We start from the raw sequence: 22,315 nt of genomic DNA on the forward strand, positions 1-22,315 counted from the left end.
CCTTATTCTGTAAACAAGACATAAAAGTCATGATCTGTGTTTTGAGTTTTTTAACTATCCATGTTGATCTCTTCTCAATATAAACTATTCTAGAAAGGACCATGACTTGGTGTTTCATAAGGTCATTAAAAAAGGTCATGCATGTGCCATTAACTAGGTATTGATCAAGCAGAGTTTGTAATAAGACACATGGTTTCTTGCTGCTCTGTAAATTTAAATAATTTGTTAGTATAAACCTAACATGTACTAAAGTTAAAAAGGACCAAGCAGATTCCAGAATGTAGTTGTGTTAGTCTGTTATGATGCCACAGTTTCTTGACCTTCAAGGCACCGTAACATTCTTTGCTGAATCTTGAGAAATTCAGAAAAACACTTCCAGGATATTTCAGTTTTTTCCTGTATTTTAGAGTCTCATTTCAATTAAGCATTCAGGTGTGTACATGATGACAGATTTGGCCCTTGTTTGGTATATTGTTTACTCTTCCATCTAAAGAAGTATGTTGTGACCCTTAGTTGGAATTTGTGAATGTACTAGTTTGTTCCTGAACAGTTACAGCTTTGAGTTTTTCCCTTTTGTTGCTTCCTTAAACAGTAAATGCAATTCTAGAAAAGCAATTTGAATTTATTCTTCTAGACCATGAATGAAGAACCCAAGGTCTGTAGACAGTAAAAGACTCTTACACATGATTTCTGTGTAACCACTTGCAACCAGCTACAACATGTTATCTGTTAATTTGGTATCTCTCCCTCTTCCCTGGTCCAGCTGCAGCCCATCTTCAGTGAGGATGAGAATGTTGTACCTTAAGAAGATACAGAAGATGCTTGCCTTAAGGCTGTGTGTTGTGGGAGGAGCATGCTAGTAATAGACCTGACAATAGAAGCAGAGCCTGAGGATCATAGTGCTTGTCTGAGAAAACCTACGTTGTGGGGAAAGGTTTTGTGCCTGAGTTCTGGCAGAAAGGGGAGAAACAATGTCTGTCTGCTTTGAAGAAAATGTGTACATGTCTGTTTTAAGGAAGAGGGAGAATGTTTATTGCTGTGATAGGTGCATACATTGATTTATGTAGAATATATTCAGGTATTTGTTGAGATTCCCTCAGGGTCCCTTCCAACTCTGCAATTTTATGATTCAATGTGGAAAAAGGAAATGGGAGTAGTGTAATTTTTAACATGTGTGAAGACAGTTGGCTAATCAGCATTTTTATACTGTGTGAACAACTTAGCTTTATATTTTTCATTAAGCTGCATATGTTGTTGTTTAGTTGTTTAGTTGTGTCCGACTCTTCGCGACCCCATGGACCAGAGCACGCCAGGCACTCCTGTCTTCCACTGCATATATATTCTGCTAAATAAGTAAAAATAAAATTGGCAATTTGGACTTTAAATGCTTGTGTTAACTGTCCTATTTATATCCTGTACTTGAGATTTTATTAATGGTATAAAGATGTAAAATGAGGACCTATGCATTCATTTGAATCAAAGAGATAGTGAACAAAATATTTGTTCTTGATTGAATCAACAGCCAACTTGCCGATTTTTTAATTTATAAAAAACCAGAGAAGATATTCACTAATTAATTAACCTGATCAAACTAAAATGAAATCTTGTTTATGAACAAAACCCTTGTTTATGAATACTGCTTTTGTCTTAGAAGCCAAGTCTCCTACCTAGAACTCTTTTTTCTCCTTCGGAAAATTGCCTTGGAAGTGAAGGCTGACCTTAACATTAGCTGTAATACAACCACCTTGAATTTCCTCCCACCACTTTCATGTGTATCTTTGGCAGACTATCTGGTATCCCAGCAGGGTTATCTCTCCCCCTTTATTGAAGAATTATCACACCAACCTAAAAACCATATATAAAAAAATCAAAAAGAAAAATTGTGATAGCGCTCATTTAACACGAATGGAAAGAGTAAATACTAAATGACATAAGTACATTGGGTAAGACAGATCCATGAGCACAATCACCAGATTTAAAATACACTCAAGCACAAGTAGGGGTGAAGTGAATTTTAAACTTTATTATTCTGCTAATGAATAAAAATGCTCAATTTAGCTATATCTTGGTCATTTTACTGTTTCCCCTCTCTGACTCTAATTATGCTAAGCTTTTGTTAGCTAACTAATGACTAACCATACTGTGATTAATAGATCTATTATCATTTCTCTGACATCTGGTAGTATTGTATCTTTTACATAGCCCAGTAGAACAACCAGTGGCCCATCGAACTTTTTTGACAGTTTAATGTTGGCAGTGTGGTGCTTAGTTGGTTGATAGGGTCAAAGGATACCCTAAATTTATCAGGCAGCAGGTTTTTTAAAGATAACTCTGTCCAGGCCATCTTAGGCGCTGACGGAAGGCACTCTTTACCACAGACAAAGCTGAATCCAGGAGTACACACAGACCAGGAACATAGTCCTTTAGGGGGAGTGCAGCCCACCCAGAACAGGTCTCTTTGCTCAGGTGAACCACCTAAACCTAGAACTTCTGTTTATTGGCCTGCATCTGTCATGTGATTCTTTCTTTTGCTTTACTAATTCCAGGCACTGGATAGAAGAGGCACTGCCGCTTTCTGCTTTCACAGGAGGAAGTGCCTGTTCTGAAGTGATGCTTGCTATGAAATGTGTACGCATCATTTAAAAATCGTGTGATTTCTTCAGAATTACTTTATGACCATGAAAACATATGCAGATTTTATATCTACATGCCTTAAGGGAACTGTTTCTCCCGGTGGCTTAAACAAGTTTGTCCTGTTGTGATGGATTTATTGTGGTTTTTCTCTTGTGTAAGCAGACCTGTTTGTCATATTTAACAGAAAGGCAGCATCTACATGTTCTGAATACTGAATTGATTTAATAGGTGTATGATCAACCAAGATGTCTTTAATTGGATGATAGCACTAATTAATATCAATGCAGAGTTTATCCCTCCACTCCAAAAACATGAGGGCAAAGTCAAAAATGTAAGTGAAGAATTTGCCACTTCTCTGCTGTATGCTAATATAGGAGAGGGGAATTGGTTCTGGCCAGTGGGCTGGATCCAGAATTCCCCCACTCTTTGTGGGCTGCTTTGATGGATGGGTAGGGCTGCCTACCTGTCAGTCACCTGGTGTCTTCAGGTGATTCAACTTCAAAGGAAGAATCAGAGGTGTGTTCTAAATGCATTTCTGATACTTCCTTTCTTCTTTTGTAGCCATGCCTTGAACTGAAGCTGCGGAAGCAAAGGAAGAATCAGGAGCACCATCTAAATGTGCTCTGGATTCTTCCTTTCTGGTTGTAATTTGGTGTTTTTTGAATATGATGTCAGGTGATGGGACAGGTGGATGTGGGCCAAATTGGGAGGCCTGGCAGGTACACTTAGGGGGCTTAAGGTTCCCCACTGTTGTGATAATGCTCTACATTTAGTTTGCTTGTTAATTTGTATTCTGCCTTTGGTCCAAGTTGCCCAGAACAGTGTTTAACTTCTCAACAACCTTGCAAGGATTGTTCTACTGAGAAATTGTCATTTGTCCCAGTTAGCTTTCTGACAGCATCAGGTTTTGAATTAAAATTTCCCAAACACAACTTCAGCTTGTTTAAAAGTTTGTAATGTAGAAAATCCTTAGAATTAAGGGGAAATGAACATCTTTAAAAACAAACATGTGGAACAGAGATTAAAATGACTTCGCCAATAAAGTAGTTTTTGTAACTTAAAATAGGAAGCTTTCCTGAGAGCTGCTTACAATCTAGTTCCTCTTAAGCATAATTCATTGCTCTAAGAGCTGGCCATTATTAGCATAATTGATATTTCTAATTCCACTTATAAACTCATAGTATTCCCAGTTTCCTTGCCTCAAAATTTAGCTGAGCAGTGTGTAATGCAAACTTGTAGATTATGAAGGAAGTTGTATGGAAACAGAATTTCAAGTAGGTTTCCTATGACCAGGATTCAAGGAACTGCATATCTCCAGTCAAGGGAGCTGTACCTAGCTCATAAAATGTACAATTCTTTTCTTTGGGCCACAGAAAGCCGTGTCTTATTACAAACTCTATATGGTTTTGAAAGGTTTGCCATGCAGTATGCTGAGAATTGTCAGGTGGGGGGTGGGAACAGTTCTAAAAACCCCATTCAACTTTTGGAATTACCGGTAGTTGTAGTTCTTTGGGTCCTGGCCTACTATGTCTGTTATTTTTTAATAACCTACTAAACATGTTTGCGTTCTTAACTTTAAACCCACTAATTTATTCAGTAAACAAATCTATTTTCACACTTAACACATACTCTGTTTTAATTTTTTTTTAAACAGACACCAAATCCCGCGGCAAGCGAGTTTATTCCTAAAGGAGGATCAACCTCCCGACTCAGTAATATGTCACAGTCAAATATATCTGCCTTCTCTCAAGCCTTGTTCTCTCATCCTTCCATGGGAGGTCCTGCAAACGCTGGGCTAGCTCCAGGTAAGCTTAGAGTAATTTATTTACACTAGCTTATGAATCACAGTAGCACTAGGGAAGCTTATTCCATCTAGGAACCGACTCTTCCTAAGCTCTATTTATTTAAAGTCTTACATAGCAGCCGTGCCATCTTCAGGCGTTTGCTATCAGTTTTGTACCTGCACTTTGCACATTTCAGCACCTTAAGTGTAATTCTTGCAGCCGTCAAGGTTTCCTGCAGCATCTTAGCATTACCAAGTTTTAGAAGGAGCTTGTAATCTTTGTTTGCAACCGTTATTTAAGGGGTCTCTCTTAACTAAATTCATTTTCAGAATATTTAGAACTATCATTAACATTTTATCTGAAAAATGGAAGTACAAGATTATCTTGGAGGTATAAAAACACCGACCTACCAGGCAAAGGACAACTCCCCACCTCACCTCCAAAGCCTATGAATAGTTCCCAGCAAAGATAATATGTGAACATGTTTAAAGCCTATAAACCAGAAAGACTAGATCAGGGTAGTCAACATTTTTATACCAACAGCCCACTAGTGCATCTTCCTTGATGGTAAAATTTCCTTACTGCCCACCAGTGCTCGATGGAAGGAGGATTCAGCTTGTGCCATAGAACCCCCTACCGCCCACCTAGAATCCTGAAACACCCACTAGTGGGCGGTAGGGACCAGGATGACAACCCCTGGACTAGATTATATGCATTCAGGGCTGTTGGAAGGAAGGAAGGAACTTCTAAGTAAAAACGATGGAGAAGAGCAGTGAACCGAGTGTGCGGGAAGCAGGACGCCGCCCTCTATAAAAGATTGACAAATGAAACATCACACATTGTTAAAGCAATAATGTGAAGAGAATAGTAAGTGAGCAAGAAGAATCTAAGGTTATGGGACCACCTGTTAACATGGAATAACCTGGCTTTGGGGGCAGAGTTGCTTTCAAAGTAGTACTAGGTACATTAATTTTCTAATTGTCAGTTTCATCTGCTATATCTTGTTAGATAATATCGTTGGGAAGGAGTCGTTTAACAAGCCCTTTAAGTGGAAGATCCCCACAATCACTTGCACTTGCACATGACTTTCTTAACTTGTCCCTTGCTCCCCTTCCCCCTCCCCCAAAAAATATATGGCGTGGGGGGCGGGTTGGTTGGAAAAACTCTCAGGGGAGGGGAGATTGTTTCCATCGGACAAACTGAGATGCTTGCACAGATGTTAATGCTGGCCATATCTCAACTTTGAATTCCACCCTTTGTTATCTTGTGAACCACCCTGAGATCTTTTGACGAAGGGCGGTATGTAAATCTAATAAATAAAATAATTTGTTTCCATATGATCGTGGCTGTAGGTCACATACATGACTGCAGAAACTTTAGCTACCTCAGAGTTTTCAGTACCCAGGTTTGGGGAAGTGGGTGGAGGTGGCTAAACAGGTTTATATTTGCAATGTGCAGTATGCAAACAAGTTCTCTAGATAGCATAGCTCTTAACTCCATGTACCATGGAAATAGCATCTTCGTTTTTCATGCTGCAAAGCAGCTGCCTTATTCTCTAGTGCAGACAAAAACTAGTTTCACTTTCAAGTTTGGGGCAATCAGCGACATTTATTTTAAAAAGAGGTCTATTGTCAGACCCATCTTAGGGAAGCAACCTTAGCCTGTCTTGCATGATGGGAAATAATTGAGGAGGAAAATTAAGCCTCAGAGTTTTATCATAAGTAGTTACCTTGAAAATACGAATCTGCCTTAAATGAAGTCCATTTATCTGCATAGTCCAATGCTGTCAACTCTGGCAGTTTCTCTCCAGGATGATGCCTAGGATTTTTCCAAAGCCTTTCTGCCCAGAAATGTCATGGATCTTAAACCTGGATCTTGTTCATACCAAGGTTTTTCTTTAGCAGTGAGCTATGGCTTTTCCTGTGTGCCCCCTCCTTTCTGGGGCAGCACCTGATGCCTCATACTGCTTTAAGAAAGGGGCTGAGAAGCTTCTATGAATAGCACACATGGTGCTTTGAATCCTACAGTTTGTTTTTATTTAAGTTTGGAAAAAACACTTAACATCCATAATCATAGTCACAGGAAACATTGTAGTTTTATAGTATGTATGTATGTATGTATGTATGTATGTATAAATAAATAAATAATAGATTGCACATCATATTTTGTTTCAGTGCTGAGTAAGTAGTACCTAGTTAATAAATTTGTCTTGACACTGAGTATAGTATGGTTAGTTTGCGTAATCATTGCAACCTGGTGGTGGTTTTCAAAAAAATATATATATTCTGTGTAGGTGTCTATATAAATCGTTACAAATTATATGGCACAGACCTCAGTATTTTCCTTTCAGATGATTCTAGTTTGGTTTAAATAAGGCATGGGGAATGTTTTTAGCCACATGGGCCAGATTCTTATAAGGATCTGCCTTGCAGGGCAAATTTGACAGGTGTCAGTCAACTGATACCAGGGAATTTGGTGCTTTGAAGTCCCAGGATTTCAAAGCAGGCAACAAGGCTGTGAAAGTGAAGGCTTCTTCCTTCCTTTTGCAGGAAAAACCTTTCCTTTAGCAGCGCCTTGCTGTCTGCTACATGCACAGTCAAAATGAGCAGGTTAGGGGACATGATAGTTGCCTGCAGGTAAACCTCATGTACCCAGACCAAGCAGGATCCCCCCTCAATACATCAGCCAATGCACCATTGGGTGGAGGGGATCATGCTTAGCAAAGGGGGGCGTTACATTAGAGAGCTCCCTGCAGGTTGCTCTCTTGTATGCCTGGACCAAGCAGTATTGCCCTCCTTTCACATCAGGGTGGTTTAAGCAAGCGGGCAGGTGATTGCAGTGGAGAAGTAGAGCAGACTCTTCTCCCTTACCCTTCTGTCACTGGCTCTTCTTAAAGACAAAGTGCAAGTTACTCCAAATAGTCCTTTTACAAAGGGCTTTTATCACTGCTCATCAGTGATGAGCAGGGATTAAATCCTGCTGTTTTGGCTGCATGATCCTGTTCCTTGCTTGGGAATAGGCCATACAGCTAATGTAGGAGGAATAAACCATCTCCTCCCATCCATCAGCTGTCCGGTGGGTGGATGTGGTTTGGAGTAATTGGCCTGACAAGCCAATTTTGGCCCACCAATCGGAAGTTCCCCATCCTTGGTTTAAAGAGTACTGTGGCAGTACCTGGCGCTTTTGTCTGCCATAGCAAAGTGGCACAATTAGATGGAGTTGTAATTGAATAGCTTGAAAATGTTGCAAATATTTGCTGTTGCTTTTCTCACCCTTTGGGCAAAAGTTGGTATCTTTGTAGCTAACCATTTCATTTGAATCTCACATGTAAACTGGGAAGTTTTAAAACACCTTGTCCAGCTGTCCCAAGTCTGTTTTTATCTGCAAGGAAATATACCCCCCACCCCAAGCCTTGGAGTCTGTTATGGCTGCAAATGCCTTTTCACTGCAAGTCTTCTTTTTTCCTTTTATTTTCATAAGGAATGTCATTGTCAGCAGGATCTTCTCCCCTTCATTCCCCTAAAATTACTCCTCACACGTCTCCTGCTCCTAGACGAAGAAGTCATACACCAAACCCAGCAAATTACATGGTGCCTACTAGTGCCTCTACGCCAGTTACTAATGCTGTCTCCCAGCCGCCAGCTGCTGGCCAGGTGATTCAGAAGGAAACTGTGGGTGGCACAACCTATTTCTATACTGACACAACTCCAGCACCTGTAACTGGAATGGTGAGAATTCCGTTTTATTTATGAAGGTATTTGTTATAATCCATAAATTAATGCTGGTATTCCATATAGTAATTACCACATTTCCAAGCTTGATTTGCATCTTGGCTGTTCCTGTTGACTGCCACTGTGGCTTCCTTTTCTGTCTTGCAAAGCTTTCCTATTTGCACACAGTTGGAGAAATAATTTATATACTGCCCTTTATCTCAGAATATTATATTATTAACAAGTAAATAATAAAACCACAGGGCAGTTTACAGTATAAACACACAGAAATACATAACATACCAACAAACTAAACAACCTGCACCCAATAGTTCATGAGGCCATAGACCATTTAATTAGCCAAAGGCCTGTCAGCAAAGGAATATTTTGGCCTGGCACCTAAATATTTGTAATGAAGGTATCGGATTAGCCCCCCCCCCCCCCCCCGGAGAGAGCATGGTACAGAGAAGGGCTCGGATGATGATCTCAGGGTCCAGGGCAGTTCATATGGGGAGAGGTGGTCAGAATAAACCATGGTTTATCATGATGGGAATGAACCTACATGAGCCTTGGACTTAAGTCCTTTCCTTTCCTCCACAAGTATGGCTGCAAGTAAGAGTGGAAGCTTCCTATTTCAATTAACTTTCATTTAGCATTCTATCCAAACCCTAAACTGGTCAATAATTATGGTTTGAAATTGGCTTTTTTCATACAAAGCTTAGTTTGAATGATATGAAAAACTCCAGAAACAGAAATGAAAGCTTCCAAACGCTTTCATCTGTGTAGTAGAAGAGTACGTGAGTCTGAGACTTGTTGAATCTCCTTCCTTTCATGATAAACTGATTAAAGAGCAGTATGGGGAGAGCCATAGGTCTGCTGTCGATCACATGCTTTTGCATACGCAATGTTCTAGGTTCTGTTCCTTACATCTTCATTTAAACTCTTTCTGGTAGCCAGGGAAAGATCTCTGGCTGAGACCTTGTTGCCTACTGGAGTAGGCACTACTAGACCAGAAAGACCAATGATCAGATTCTGCAGAAGGCAGTTCCATGTTCTCTAGAAATCTAGGAGCCTAGACTAGGTGGCATCAGAGATTCCTTCTATGTGAGATTGTATGCGCAGCTTTGTTGGCTTTTTATTTTAAGGCCATTGCCCCCTAAGAAAACCAGACATGCTCTCTGACATGGCAGAATCTGTTGTATCTTGAGCCCTTAGGCCAGGTAACAGCAGTGTTTGGCAAACTTTGTGCATGACTTGGGTAGTTTGCCACCATGATGCTTTCATTAGAATGTTAGATACTTTCTTAAGTATAAGATAAATACAACCTATTCCGCCACCCACTCTGTTAGTCTTTATAGTCTGTCTGTCTATCTATCTATCTACAGTGGTGCCCCACAAGACGAATGCCTCGCAAGACGGAAAACCCGCTAGACGAAAGGGTTTTCCGTTTTTGAGTTGCTTCGCAGGACGAATTTCCCTATGGGCTTGCTTCGCAAGACGAAAATGTCTTGCGAGTCTTGAGATTTTTTTCCGCTCCCCCCCCCCCTTTTTCTAAGCCGCTAAGCAGCTAATAGCCTTTTAGCAGCTAAGCCGATAAGCCTTTAATAGCCGCTAAACCGCTAATAGCGCTAAGCCGCTAATAGGGTTGCTTCGCAAGACGAAAAAACCGCTAGACGAAGACACTCGCGGAACGGATTAATTTCGTCTTGCGAGGCACCACTCTATCTATCTATCTATCTATCTATGTTACCCCACTGTTCAGCTCTGAGAATCTAGGCTAGTGAGACTTAAAAGAATTAATGAACAATAACAGCATCAGCTTAAAAAAATTAATTTCAAAAAATATAACACAAAAAGTTGAGTAAGTATCAGTTTAAACTAAAATTCAATGAAGGATTAAAGCCTGGGCTTGGTACCAATCAGTTTCAGCACCATGCTCCTCCATGAATGGGGTGGTGCTACCACTGAAGACTCCCAAGCTGCCACCTGCCTTATCTCCCTAAGCCAGGGGCACTCTGAGAAAGGCTTTTGAGGATGGTTATAGGACATGTGCAGGCTTGGGGTGTGCATTTTATGTAGCCCTTATTACCTAACCAGATTCTTATTCCTTATGCTGACCCTGTACTAATATTTTGCACACTTTCCATACAAACTTATTTTTCTCCCAGAATTTCAAGTTTGGATTTTGAAAGTAATTAATTCAAATGCTAATGACTTTGCAGCCGCAACCATAAGTATGCACCCCTAAGTGTGCTCATCCTTTTTCTGATATGGCTTCTGTGGAACCACTTCAGAGGGCTTTTAAAAGATCTCATAACTTTTCAAATCCTAAAAACTGTCTGTTCCAAATTTTATCTTCAATAGGTGTTCCCAAATTACCACATTTATCCTCCAACTGCGCCTCATGTTGCTTACATGCAGCCAAAAGCAAATGCACCTTCCTTCTTCATGGCAGATGAACTCAGACAGGTAAGTTCTTTCTAGTAAAATCCTAACAGATTTCCTTCCACCACAAAATTTCTCTGCCACCTTCCACTTGCCCAAAGTTATCTGCAATGCTGTATCATAAAAAAAGAACTTCTTTCCTGGGGAAATTAATGAGATTTAAGTTAGCAGGTAAAATAGGTATATAAAAACAGAATTGATGGTGTTTGGGATATGTGTCCTCTTTGGCTGCAATCTTATGCACACTTGCTTGGGAGTAAAAATACCTTTTACATCTTACCTTTGCCAACCACACCATGGCAGAAGTCTGTGCAAAAGTTATTCTTGTTAGCAGCAGGCCTAACTTTTTAAAGATTTCCTACACACCCAGTATTGGCAGAACAGATGATGAATCAATTTGAAGCAGGGTTGGCTTACTGTCTCTCAGATATTGTTGGAATACAACCCCTATCATCCCTGTCTGCTGGTCATGCTGGCTGGGGCTGATGGTATCTTTGCTACAAGGTGACTTTTTCAAAGCCATCCATGCCATGGAAAATGCCTTATTAAAGAAACTTAACCCACTGCCTCTTCACCTTTTCCATATCTGCTTTTTGGAGTGGGCTGCCAAGTGTGTCTGTTCTTGCTGTGATAGTTTGAAACCTTAGGGCTCTTCCTGCAGCATTGCAATTTGTCTTGCCTGCCTCACTGCAAATTTAAAGCACTTTCTGTCATATCAGACTCCATCTGGCGAGACCGAATTAGAACTCAAAATCATCTCAGTAAATTGGAAACATTTTCAGCAAAAAGTAGAAACTTAATAGGGACAAATGCAAGTCTCTTCTTTACTAGAAACAGATTGCTGCCAAAGAAATGTGGGTCAGTCAAGTAACAATACGGAAAAGGGCCTTAACCTTAGTTTAAAACAAAGTTTGCCTAAGCATCACTATATGGCCTTGCAAAATAATCACGAGGGATATAAAAGGCGACTTCTGTACTCTGTGCTGTATTCTGATTTGTTGAGACCTTTGGATTACCATGTTCAGTACATAGTTTACTAGCCTGCTTTTTACTCATTAGAAGTCTGATGGAGAACAGGTCAGCCTGGGCTCCTTTGGGAGGAAGGTCAGAACAGAAATTTCATAAACAGAGTTCTGTCCTTCCCCCAGCCGCACACTCACTTTCCTGGATGCAATTCTTCATCATTTATCATGAATTCAAAGCCACTCCTGATTGCAGTGTGATAGAAGATAGGAGTTGTTAATGTCTGCCATTGAGCAGAGTAGATTGAGAGTAGCTTCATTAGTGTTCAGATGAAATGATGGTTGCCCTGAGAAGGATAGAGACTGGCAATGTATATATGGGGGACAAGAAATAAAACTTGAACTGCAGTCTTGGCTAGGCTTTAGAAATACCATTCTACAATGAAAGAATAGCAGAACCTTGGTTCAGATTCCCCAGGATGCAGAGGTCTGTGGTGGAGTTACCTGAAGATCAGGTTTGACAAACAATTCGATGGGGCTGGTTCAGGCGGGTTCAGTAGATGAACTGACTGAGTGACTATAGGGTCTCTTAAGGGTTGCTTCCAGCCATGTCCTTAGACAAGGGTAGCTTTAGTTAGGGATTCTGCTTCTATAAGGGGGTTCTGATAGTCCAAGTCCTTTTTCAGGTCTGTTTCTATGGTTTTGTGATTAACCGAAGCAGCATATAAGAAACAGCAAACTAGAATTTCATGTCCTTATTGGTAAGACTGCCAAAATGTATTCCTATAGGAGCTGATCAACAGACACTTAATTACAATGGCTCAGATAGATCAAGCAGATATGCCTGGTAAGTAACTAAAGATCCTGAATTTAAATTGCATTTTTAAGCCGGTCTTTTGCTTGCTGTGTTTGCTACCGCAGTTAGATATATGAATAATCAATTTGCATATTAAAGCAAAGCCATTCTGAATGCAGGATTGAATATAATCCAGTGGAGTCTCTGTATTAGGTTCTTTCAAGCTCCTTTTCAATGTATTTATTCAGTAGTGCACAATCCAAACTTTATTTATTTATTTCTTTAAATAATTTGTATAATGCAACCCTGAGGAAATGTTTGTTATGTGGATGACACAGTCTGTGAAAATAAGTACTGTACAAAATCTCTCGTGCTTCAGTGGATCTCTTCTGTCTTTTGTTTATTTGTTTTTCTTCTTCAAAAAACAAAATGCATCATATTTGAAATTCAAAGTGATATATAACAAAAAGTTTTGCAAAATGACATAATAATAACGTATGAAACGAGGTCTGCTGCAGACATGGCTGGGATCACTCCTTTGGGGTGGCCTGTCTGAATAAAAACGTCTTCGGTTCTTAATGAGTGCCAGTTACTGCACTTGATTTAGATGTGAACTGCTATACTGAATCTCATCAGGGTGCTCCCAAGACAAATTTAACAATGTCTCTGTGCATAAGGCTCTGTCAGGTCTCCGATTTTCCCATTCAGTGCATCAAAGTCTACAATGTGTTCAAGTCAGGAAGAAAAGCTTGCCTTAAACTGGTAATGTAAAATTAAAACTCCCATAAGTATCTTCTAGTAGAGTTTACCCTTCAGGTTTACACACTCTTTCCTACCCCATCTATAAAATATGTGAATATCTTAGTGCAAATACTGAACACGCTTTTCTTCAGTATTGGAGATTTCTGAATTTTCCAAAGCAAACCTGCGTGTTGTGGTAAAAGTTGTATAGGATTTGCATCAAAGTTTGTTGTCAGAGCTTTGTTACAGTCTTCTAAACCTGTGTGTGTGTGTGTGTGTGTGTGTGTGTGTTTTGTCTTGTCTTGTCTTGTCATTGAATTGCTTTGTCTATAATAACTCTTTTCTTCATAATTTTAAGTAGTGTCTAATGTATTTCCGTAAACTGGTTTAGCTGTCCCAACAGAAGTTGACAGCTACCACAGCCTTTTCCCTTTGGAGCCACTGCCACCACCCAATCGGATACAGAAAACAAGCAACTTTGGGTATATAACATCATGCTACAAAGCTGTAAATAGCAAAGATGATCTGCCATATTGCCTTCGGAGGATACATGGTGAGGGAAATTACAAGTTCTCATATTTTAAAAATTCAGTTCTACCAGTACTTAAGCCTTAAAACATTTGTGTTTCTTTGTCAATAAACCTCAAACTGGATTTAAAATCAAATTGTTCCTTTTAAATAATGGAATGGAATTGGGTATGGCTAATAAGCCATAAAGGAGACTATGATCAGATGTGTGTTTTTGGGGTTGTGTCTTTTGCTCGCACTCTAGTACTTTAGAATAAATGTGCAAGCGACATTAAAATAGTCAAAAATCTTTGAAATGTGAAAGATTTTCTTTCTCAGGTTTTCGTCTTGTTAACACAAAGTGCATGGTGCTGGTTGACATGTGGAAAAAAATCCAACACTCAAACATTGTCACATTGCGAGAAGTATTCACCACTAAAGCATTTGGAGAACATTGTAAGTTTCTTATTTTTGAGATGTTAGCCAATCGTATTGGAAGACTTGCATCAATTGCATAGCTAATTCTCACCTCGGACTTTTTTTGAAAAGCTCTTGTGTTTGCCTATGACTTCCACGCTGGAGGAGAGACTATGATGAGCAGACACTTCAATGATCCTAGTGCTGATGCCTATTTCACAAAAAGGAAGTGGGGTAAGGCCAGCAAATGAGATCTATGTTTTTGTTTTTCCAGTGGACAAAAATTAGGGAACTACAGTTGAATTATTGTAACTTTGCATTGTACATAGCTTTGCTGCAATTTAGGCTTCTTGAAGTGTTCAGAACATAATGTATACATGGCAGTTGTGCTGGTTATTGCAAACTGGTTTTGATGCTGCATTCACATTGGGCTTTCAGTGTAATACTCTATTCCTGTAGGTAATATAGTTTGCTGGATCAGGTTGGAGGACATTACTCTCTTAGGGTATGGCACCCCTCTCTAGTGATGACAAGCAGGGTCCTAGAAAGCATTTAGCCTCCAAATGGGAGTCACCTCTTTTCCTTTACAGCAAAAAATCTAAAGGAAAGGGGAGAGAAAACAACCCAAAGGGGAAAGCCTGCACTGACAAAAAGACGGGGGGAGGGAGGTATCTTGCACTGAAACCCCCACGTTGCTAGGGGGCAAGAGGAAACAAAGGGGAATGAGAGGCAGTTCAGACATGCTAAAAGAAGATTCTCAGATTTAAGGCAAAAAGAAGGCCAGCAAACAAGCCAGGAAGAAGAAGAAGAAGAAGAAGAAGAAGAAGAAGAAGAAGAAGAAGAAGAAGAAGAAGAGGAGGAGGAGGAGGAGGAGGAGGAGGAGGAGGAGGAGGAGTTGATTTGATATCCCGCTTTAACACTACCCTAAGGAGTCTCAAAGCAGCTAACGTTCTCCTTTCCCTTCCTCCTCCACAACAAACACTCTGTGAGGTGAGTGAGGCTGAGAGACTTCAGAGAAGTGTGACTAGCCCAAGGTCACCCAGCAGCTGCATGTGGAGGAGCGGGGACGCAAACCCGGTTCACCAGATTACGAGTCCACTGCTCTTAACCACTACACCACACTGGCAAGCCTCCGAGGAGAGCAAGCCAGACCCAGTCATTCCCAACCACAGACTGGGTTGGCCTGATGAGTGGGGTGGCCCTCCCACCAGATAGGAGGCAAAAGACTTTCTAGGACCCCACCTGTCATCACCAGAGAGAGCTGTCATTCCCTATCAGAGGAACGTCCTCCATCCCAATCCACAAACTAGAATTCACAGTAAGAATTCCCATGAAGACTAAGGTATTCAATGTATTCATTTTTTCACCCTAAGGACTTTTGACTGTACAGTGAAAGTTCTCTTCCCTCTTCTTTTTCCATTCACCCCATAAATCTGATCTGAGTTTCTCCCAACCCTTTGGAGCTTGGTGGGTTGAGTTCAGTTGATTGCAGTGTGGCTTGGGTTTTTTTTGGGGGGGGGGGTCCTAGGTTGTTGGGTCAGGTTAGCCATTTGTATTGGTGGTGTGGTTTTTTAAAAAGAAGCATTTGTACAAAGGGCAAAACTTACGGAACATAACTGTGTGTGTGTGTGTGTGTGTGTGTGTGTGTGTGTGTGTAGAAACAGGGTTTTGTTGTATGTTTCTCATTTCCTTTAATTTGCATTTGGCAGCACAAGGCTTCGTATTAAGATAGGGTCTCTTAGTACATTGTGCTTTAAACAGCTTCATCACTTGTTAGTAAAACTGGTATTTGACAGTTAAAGGAAGAGAATTGTGGTTACATGGTGGTTTTTCCACATTGTATTCTGCTGTCACCATGTGGTTAGTCTTTTTTTTGCCTTGTCATTTGTTAACACCATCCAGAATTTTATTGTCTAGGATGTGGTATATTAAAGTTTTCTGACAAATGAATGAAGGCATAACAGGTTCGGTTTATTTCTGCACTGAACACCTGTGAACCAGGGGCTACTGGTGCCCCGGTTAACATCCCTTGAATGTGGCAGCCCCTGTTGGTTTGAGCAGGAAGTTGCTTATCTTCAAACCGGAACAAAAACCCAAACCACTAGAGTGGAGGCAGGGGGGAGATGCAGAATTGAAAGCAAACATTTAATGTGATCAGGCTTACTGAAAGAAACAAAATCCATTTTTTAACCAGTTTCTAGATGTACTATTGATTTCACACAACGGACTGAACCAGTTTTCCACAAATCCACAGCAGATTGAAGGCAGCAGTGTGTGTTTCCTAAATTGCTGTGTTTTGTAGTTACTAAAAGTATTTCCTCATTCAGTATTGCTTGTGTAAAGATCTTCACTTTTGTCAGGCTAAAAGTAGAAAGTTTATTCCGGAAATGCTGTATTTCTGAATGTACTCAAGAGGCATTTGTATGCACATCTGTGTGACCCACCAAGGTCGGTTAGATTATAATTGTTTGAAGACCCTCACACAAGTATGGCAAACTAAAGGGGAGGGATACTCCCTGCAGTTAAAGTGCACTTCAGGGGGGTAGTTGCAGGAGAAAGGTCATGGCAAATGGTATGTTTGCACTGCAAAGTAGCTAAACTGCTCTGGTACCAAACACCAAAGCTGCTCTTCAAACCTGGGGTACTAAAGAGCTATTTGTGGGAAGTGATCTTTGAGTGGAATTCCTCTTGAGGGCAATGTGCATGATACATGCCTTTGAATCACAACTCAGATCTACATTGTATTTGGGCTTCATTATTCACAGTTCTGGCGTTAACAAACACACCCAAACACCATTCCTTTTCTTCAGAACTCACGTCGTATTAACCTGCTTGGCTATCTTTGAAAAAGATGCGGAGTTTTTGAAAGATAATAGCTGTAGTATATTGCCAGAAGTACAATATTTGCTCAGCAAAGTGCTTGATTCATTGAAAGGTTCTTAAAGGGTTACTGTCAAACGTCAGTCCTGAAACAAAACCTTAGGACGAAAAATGTGGAGCGTTCCAAATCTAATGAGTCATAGTATTTGTTGCTTGTGCATTTGAGCATATGTTTTAAACATGCGATGGGATTTGGGTTCATTAACTTGGATACCTTTTTTGTTTTTATATGGAAATAAAGAAACAACATTGATTCTGATGTAGTATGAATAAGGGCTTTGGCAGTGTATGTTTGCTTCTTTGCTTGCTTGGTACATTTGGAGAGCCCTGCTCGCTGTCAGGCCAGTAGCCCATCTAATCCAGTCTGACATAATATATAACTAGAAATGCTTGTGATAAGGTCACAAGCAGGGCATGGTGCCAGTAATGCTGCCCCTTTGCTGCCATCCAGCAACTGGTGCTCAGTGGCACACTGCCTCAGACATTAATATTCTGCTAAGCCATCTTTGCTAATAGCAATTTATGGGTAAACAAATGCATAATCCACCTTTAAAGCTGCTTAAGCTGGTGGACGGTGCAACATCTTGTGGCAGCCAGTACCAAAAATTAATTATGATACACTAAGGGATTGTAGCTGCACAATAAAATTCCACCTTTATACAGTCTGTCTTACTTTTAGTACAATTAAAAGTAAAACAAAACGGCAGTTGTAATTGGGTTGGGTGGGTTGTTCTTACAATTGCCAGTTGCTTTGAAATAAAGCAGATAATGATTTTAATTAACTAGCATTTTGAAAGAACTTTTGTATTCATTATCCAAACACTTACACAGCTGAAAGTTGTAGATTTCATTCATTTCCCATTCTTCTGATAGGTCAGCATGATGGACCTTTGCCACGGCAACATGCGGGGTTGTTGCCAGAATCCCTGATTTGGGCCTACATTGTGCAGCTCAGCTCTGCATTGCGGACCATTCATACAGCAGGATTGGCCTGTCGGGTAATGGACCCCACCAAGATTCTGGTAACTGGAAAAACAAGGTAACATGAAACACGTTTTACCATTGCATTGTTGATAATCCAAGGTGGTGAAGCCAGCTAAATTTTAGGAACATAGATGCAGAGCTTCTCCCCAAGGGCAAGCTTGTTTTGGAGCGAGAAAATAGAAACGGTGCTATTCCCCTAGTTTGTGAAAACTGTAGCCACAAAACCTGCCAAAGTTCAGTTGAACAAAGCCAGAGGCTATCGTGCTAGGTGATTTTACATTCATTTTAAAATACTGGATAAGTCTTGTCTGGTTGTAGCTGGTTTTTTCTCGCTGTCCTTGCCCCTTCCTGAAAGTATGTTCTGTGAAATAAAATAAAAAAGGAGAGAGCTATGATTTTTGTTTGTTAGGGAAAAAATGATTTGGAAAGAAGGCCACCCCGATAGTCCAACTCTGCCACTTGCATGTTTATTCTCACAGTCAAAACACTGAGAATGACAATCCATGTTTACTTCCACATCCCTCCCCCTTATCACTCTGATTGGAGGGCCCCCAGAAAATAAATCACCTGTTCATCAGAACAAAAGATCCCCCACAGACACACTCAGAAACTTTGGGAGTCTCTTATCCGAATCAAGACACCTTGGCAATGCTCTGAGACCTTTCCTGCATCATCCCAATTTTCCTCATAATTTGGGGTGTGCACAGAATCAGTGCACCCTCGTTCTACCCTCACAGATTGATAAACCATTGGTATTAATACCAGTTTGTTAGCAAAACTTTGCTGATGTAACTAAAGAAGTTGCAGAGCAAGTCTAACAAGCAGACTAAGGAGTTTTATAATTCTCTTCTCCTATATAATCCTTCTCCCGTCAAGGTTGCGAGTGAACTGCGTTGGAGTCTTTGATGTGTTAACATTTGATAACAGCCAAAACAATCCCCTGGCCCTCATGGCCCAGTATCAGGTAAGATCACAATATTGTCCCCTTTACTTCATGTTATGTGGTTAGTGAATATTCATCAGTGATTGCATTATTTTTATCTTGCTTTTTCCCTTCCTTAAGAACATTTGGTGTTGACATGCTTTTCTTTACTTTGGATGAACTTTATTAAAGCAGCCTCCTCTACTGGTAGCATTAAAACATAAAATATTTGCCTTTGCATATAGGCAAGGACTGCTGTTCATTAGTTGCCATTACAATTTATGCAGCACTAGCAGTGCTTTGCAAAGTTTTGGAAGCAAAATGCAGGCAGGTCCCTGCCTCTGTAACGAACTTACAATCTAAGATAGAGAGTGCATGGAAAACAGATTAGAGCAAAGGGTAGTGAGGAATACATTTGAATCAGCGATATCAAACTTGGGTATATTGTGCATAAATTAAAAGAAATGTCTCATCCTTTCTAAAACCCTCTTCAACAACAACCAATAATGGGAGATGGGAGGAAGTCTAGCTGATTCTCAGAACTAAAGAAACACCTTAGCTTTGTCAACAACAATCACACTAACTTCTTCCAGATGGAATAGAGAGCAAGCAAGTTTGCCATAAAACCAAGTTGTTTTGTCTTCTTTGTCCTTAACTTTCCACTAAATGAAAAACACCTCAGTCCAGCCGGTAAAGCACAATATATATTGTTAAGTTTACAACTGTTTTACATGTTCACCTCTTTGTTTGGAAAGGATTCTCTTCACCTGTTGGCAGAAAAGTGAGAGGGCTGTGTAGGTAGGCATACATACTTTGGACATCAACTTTAGGAAAATAGGGCCAATTGTTCCTGTGAAGTACTGCATTCAAAAAGCCAATTAATTGTTTTAGGACTTGAAACTTGAAGACAAAGTACCACTATATGCTTTTGCAATGCATATATTTGTAAATTTAATTTTTAAAAAAATCTGAAAAGAATATTTAGCTTTCCAAGGTATGTATAGTTGCTTGAAGTGTAAGTTAAGGGAGGGGGAGGGAGAAAGCAAACTGGATGTTGGGATTGATGGAGAATAGTGAATTGACCTGCTCACAGCCCTAGTAGCTTATAGTAAGTGTTCTAAAAGGGGAATAACGTTTGTGGGGAGGGACACATGTCCTGAGGTTAATGTCCTCCCCGCCTTGCACTGTACACTTTCGGGTGGAAAGAAAGAGAAAACGCCATGGTTCTCATTCTCCAAAGGCCTCCCCCTCTTAAACAACTATTTAAATGCGCAGATTCAGGGCTGGCTGTCGGCACCAAACAAAGCCCTCTAGCTTTGCATAGCACAGCAAAGAAAAAAGTATCAGAACAGGAAAAAATGAATTTTCTTCCTCTCTCCCCTCCCCCTCCATAGTGATGCAAATTGGGTAAAGGAGAGAGTTTTAAGTGGAGCTGAACTTGATTATATGGCATCATATTTCTTAAAAGAAACATATGTGATGAAGTGGTTTGTGATAATTTTTTTCAGTTTTGAGCATTATGTTAAATTGGTCCCATCTAAGGTATTCTTATCTCTCCCCCCCCCCCCCCCCCAATGCTAGGAAAGCTAATGATATTCTACTGACCCTGGTTAGACTTATTTGTTCACTTTTCTTTAGCAAGCAGACTTGATCTCCCTTGGGAAGGTGGTGTTGTCTTTGGCTTGCAATTCTCTGGCAGGAATTCAGAGGGAGAATTTGCAGAAAGCAATGGAACTGGTGACAATCAACTATTCCTCTGATTTGAAGAATCTTATTTTGTAAGTTACTTTGAAATCAACTTATTTTTAAACTAGGCTAAAACGTGCCAGTGACAATTTGCTTACGGTTTGTTCATGCACATTGTTAAATTGGGAGTGGTGGTTCATGTGATGTTTCTACATCAAATGTGTGAGCACAAGATCCTCTCTTCCATGATTAGTTTGACCTTGGTACAGCACCTATGTGGAAGGATTTCTGTATGACTGTTCAGATATAGAGGGATGGCGGTGAGTGGGGAAGGTGTAGGAAGAAAATTAATTTACCCTCCTAATTAGGAACGTTGTGTAGCTGAATCTCTTGAGTTACTGTTGACTTGTGCTGAAATTAGCATGAACTTAAAAAAAATTTCTTGTCCTTAACCTCGAACTTAAGCATTTTTCAGATCCTAATATATTTGTTGTTAGTAAAAGACAGAGGGCCTTCTCGGTAGTGGCGCCCACCCTGTGGAACACCCTCCCTTCAGATGTGAAGGAAATAAGCAGCTATCCTATCTTTAAAAGACATCTGAAGGCAGCCCTGTTCAGGGAAGTTTTTAATATTCAACGCTGTACTGTTTTTAACACTTGATTGGGAGCCGCCCAGAGTGGCTAGGGAAACTCAGCCAGATGGGTGGGGTATAAATAATAAATTATTATTATTATTATTATTATTATTATTATTATTATTATATCGGAGTTCAAATTCCCATTCTGCCATGAGGCAGTCACAACCTAATCTGCTTTACAATATTGTTGTGAGGATAAAACATTGGAACCCGGTGTGCTGCCTGAAGTTCTTGGAAGAAGAGCAGGATAAAAGGAAAAATGGAAAACAACTTTGCAGTACATCATCAGCCAGTCACATAAATATAGCCTCGAATGTCACCTCCTGATGGTGCTACTGTCTTTCACATAGCTGCAGTGGTGTTAAATGTTCTGTATATGAAGTAGAGCTTTGTGCCATATTTTCGCTTTTATAGATTAATAAAATTAGCGTTCACAGATGGAACCTCTCTTAAAAGAAACTTATTTCTTTAGCCCTGTTTCTAAAGTAACTTTTAAAAACTGCCTTGTTAGGTATTTGCTGACTGACCAAAACAGGCTTCGAAGTGTAAATGATATCATGCCTATGATTGGTGCAAGATTCTATACTCAGTTGGATGCTGCCCAAATGAGAAATGATGTAATAGAAGAAGACCTTGCAAAGGTAAATGCGAAGATAATGCACATTCATCTCTATTTTCTTAGGGAAGCTGATATTGCCAACAGGTTCCCAAAGTCTGTAAATGTTGTACGATTGAGACCTGCCCATCTTGCCATAGGGTGATGTACCCATCTGCCCCCCCCCATTGCGGTTTAAATGATAAGGCATTTGGGAAGATACTGTGTTACAGATCAGTGGTTTTCCAGCCTCAGAGTCTCCACAAATTTCACTTTGATCCATACATATTCACATACCTCATTGGCTAATAATCCTATTTAGTGGAATGGTAAAGCAATTAACTTCTGCCCATTTTAGAAAGGCAATGGTGAGATGCAAGGTATCTCAGCTAAGATGCTAACTGGCTGGCAGTGTTTGAAACTCCCATTTTTCTAGATGCATTTTGAGATAGGCAATTGCATTAGCACGAGCAGTTTCTGAGCTTTGGATGCAGTACTGCGCCTAAGATTTAGGTTTAAACTGCAGAGTGGAAGGAAAGGAGGACCTTTTCCTGCCTTCCCACTTCCAGCTACTGGCTGAAGACTAGAGAAGAGACCCTCTTAAGAATATTAGGG

The 22,315-nt window shown here is 40.2% G+C and overlaps 1 protein-coding gene and 1 long non-coding RNA gene across 3 annotated transcripts in view; both read left to right on the forward strand.

The window, feature by feature from the left end:
• PAN3 (poly(A) specific ribonuclease subunit PAN3) overlaps positions 1 to 22,315 on the forward strand; it is a 59,628-nt gene that overhangs the window by 30,482 nt on the left and 6,831 nt on the right. For both annotated transcript variants that reach the window (XM_081004094.1, XM_081004095.1), the window contains 11 exons: positions 4,289 to 4,439; positions 7,899 to 8,146; positions 10,493 to 10,597; positions 12,325 to 12,382; positions 13,464 to 13,625; positions 13,919 to 14,035; positions 14,129 to 14,230; positions 17,750 to 17,915; positions 18,737 to 18,824; positions 20,421 to 20,560; positions 21,617 to 21,746. In XM_081004094.1, coding sequence (XP_080860220.1) covers positions 4,289 to 4,439; positions 7,899 to 8,146; positions 10,493 to 10,597; positions 12,325 to 12,382; positions 13,464 to 13,625; positions 13,919 to 14,035; positions 14,129 to 14,230; positions 17,750 to 17,915; positions 18,737 to 18,824; positions 20,421 to 20,560; positions 21,617 to 21,746 — 1,467 coding nt within the window. The remainder of the gene's footprint in view (positions 1 to 4,288; positions 4,440 to 7,898; positions 8,147 to 10,492; positions 10,598 to 12,324; positions 12,383 to 13,463; positions 13,626 to 13,918; positions 14,036 to 14,128; positions 14,231 to 17,749; positions 17,916 to 18,736; positions 18,825 to 20,420; positions 20,561 to 21,616; positions 21,747 to 22,315) is intronic.
• LOC308476581 lies at positions 42 to 1,385 on the forward strand. The gene is made up of 2 exons (XR_013985977.1): positions 42 to 655; positions 764 to 1,385. It is a non-coding gene; the product is annotated as an uncharacterized lncRNA (long non-coding RNA).

The sequence above is a fragment of the Podarcis pityusensis genome (assembly GCF_964106645.2).
Source record: "Podarcis pityusensis genome assembly, chromosome: 4".
Taxonomy (NCBI): domain Eukaryota; kingdom Metazoa; phylum Chordata; class Lepidosauria; order Squamata; family Lacertidae; genus Podarcis; species Podarcis pityusensis.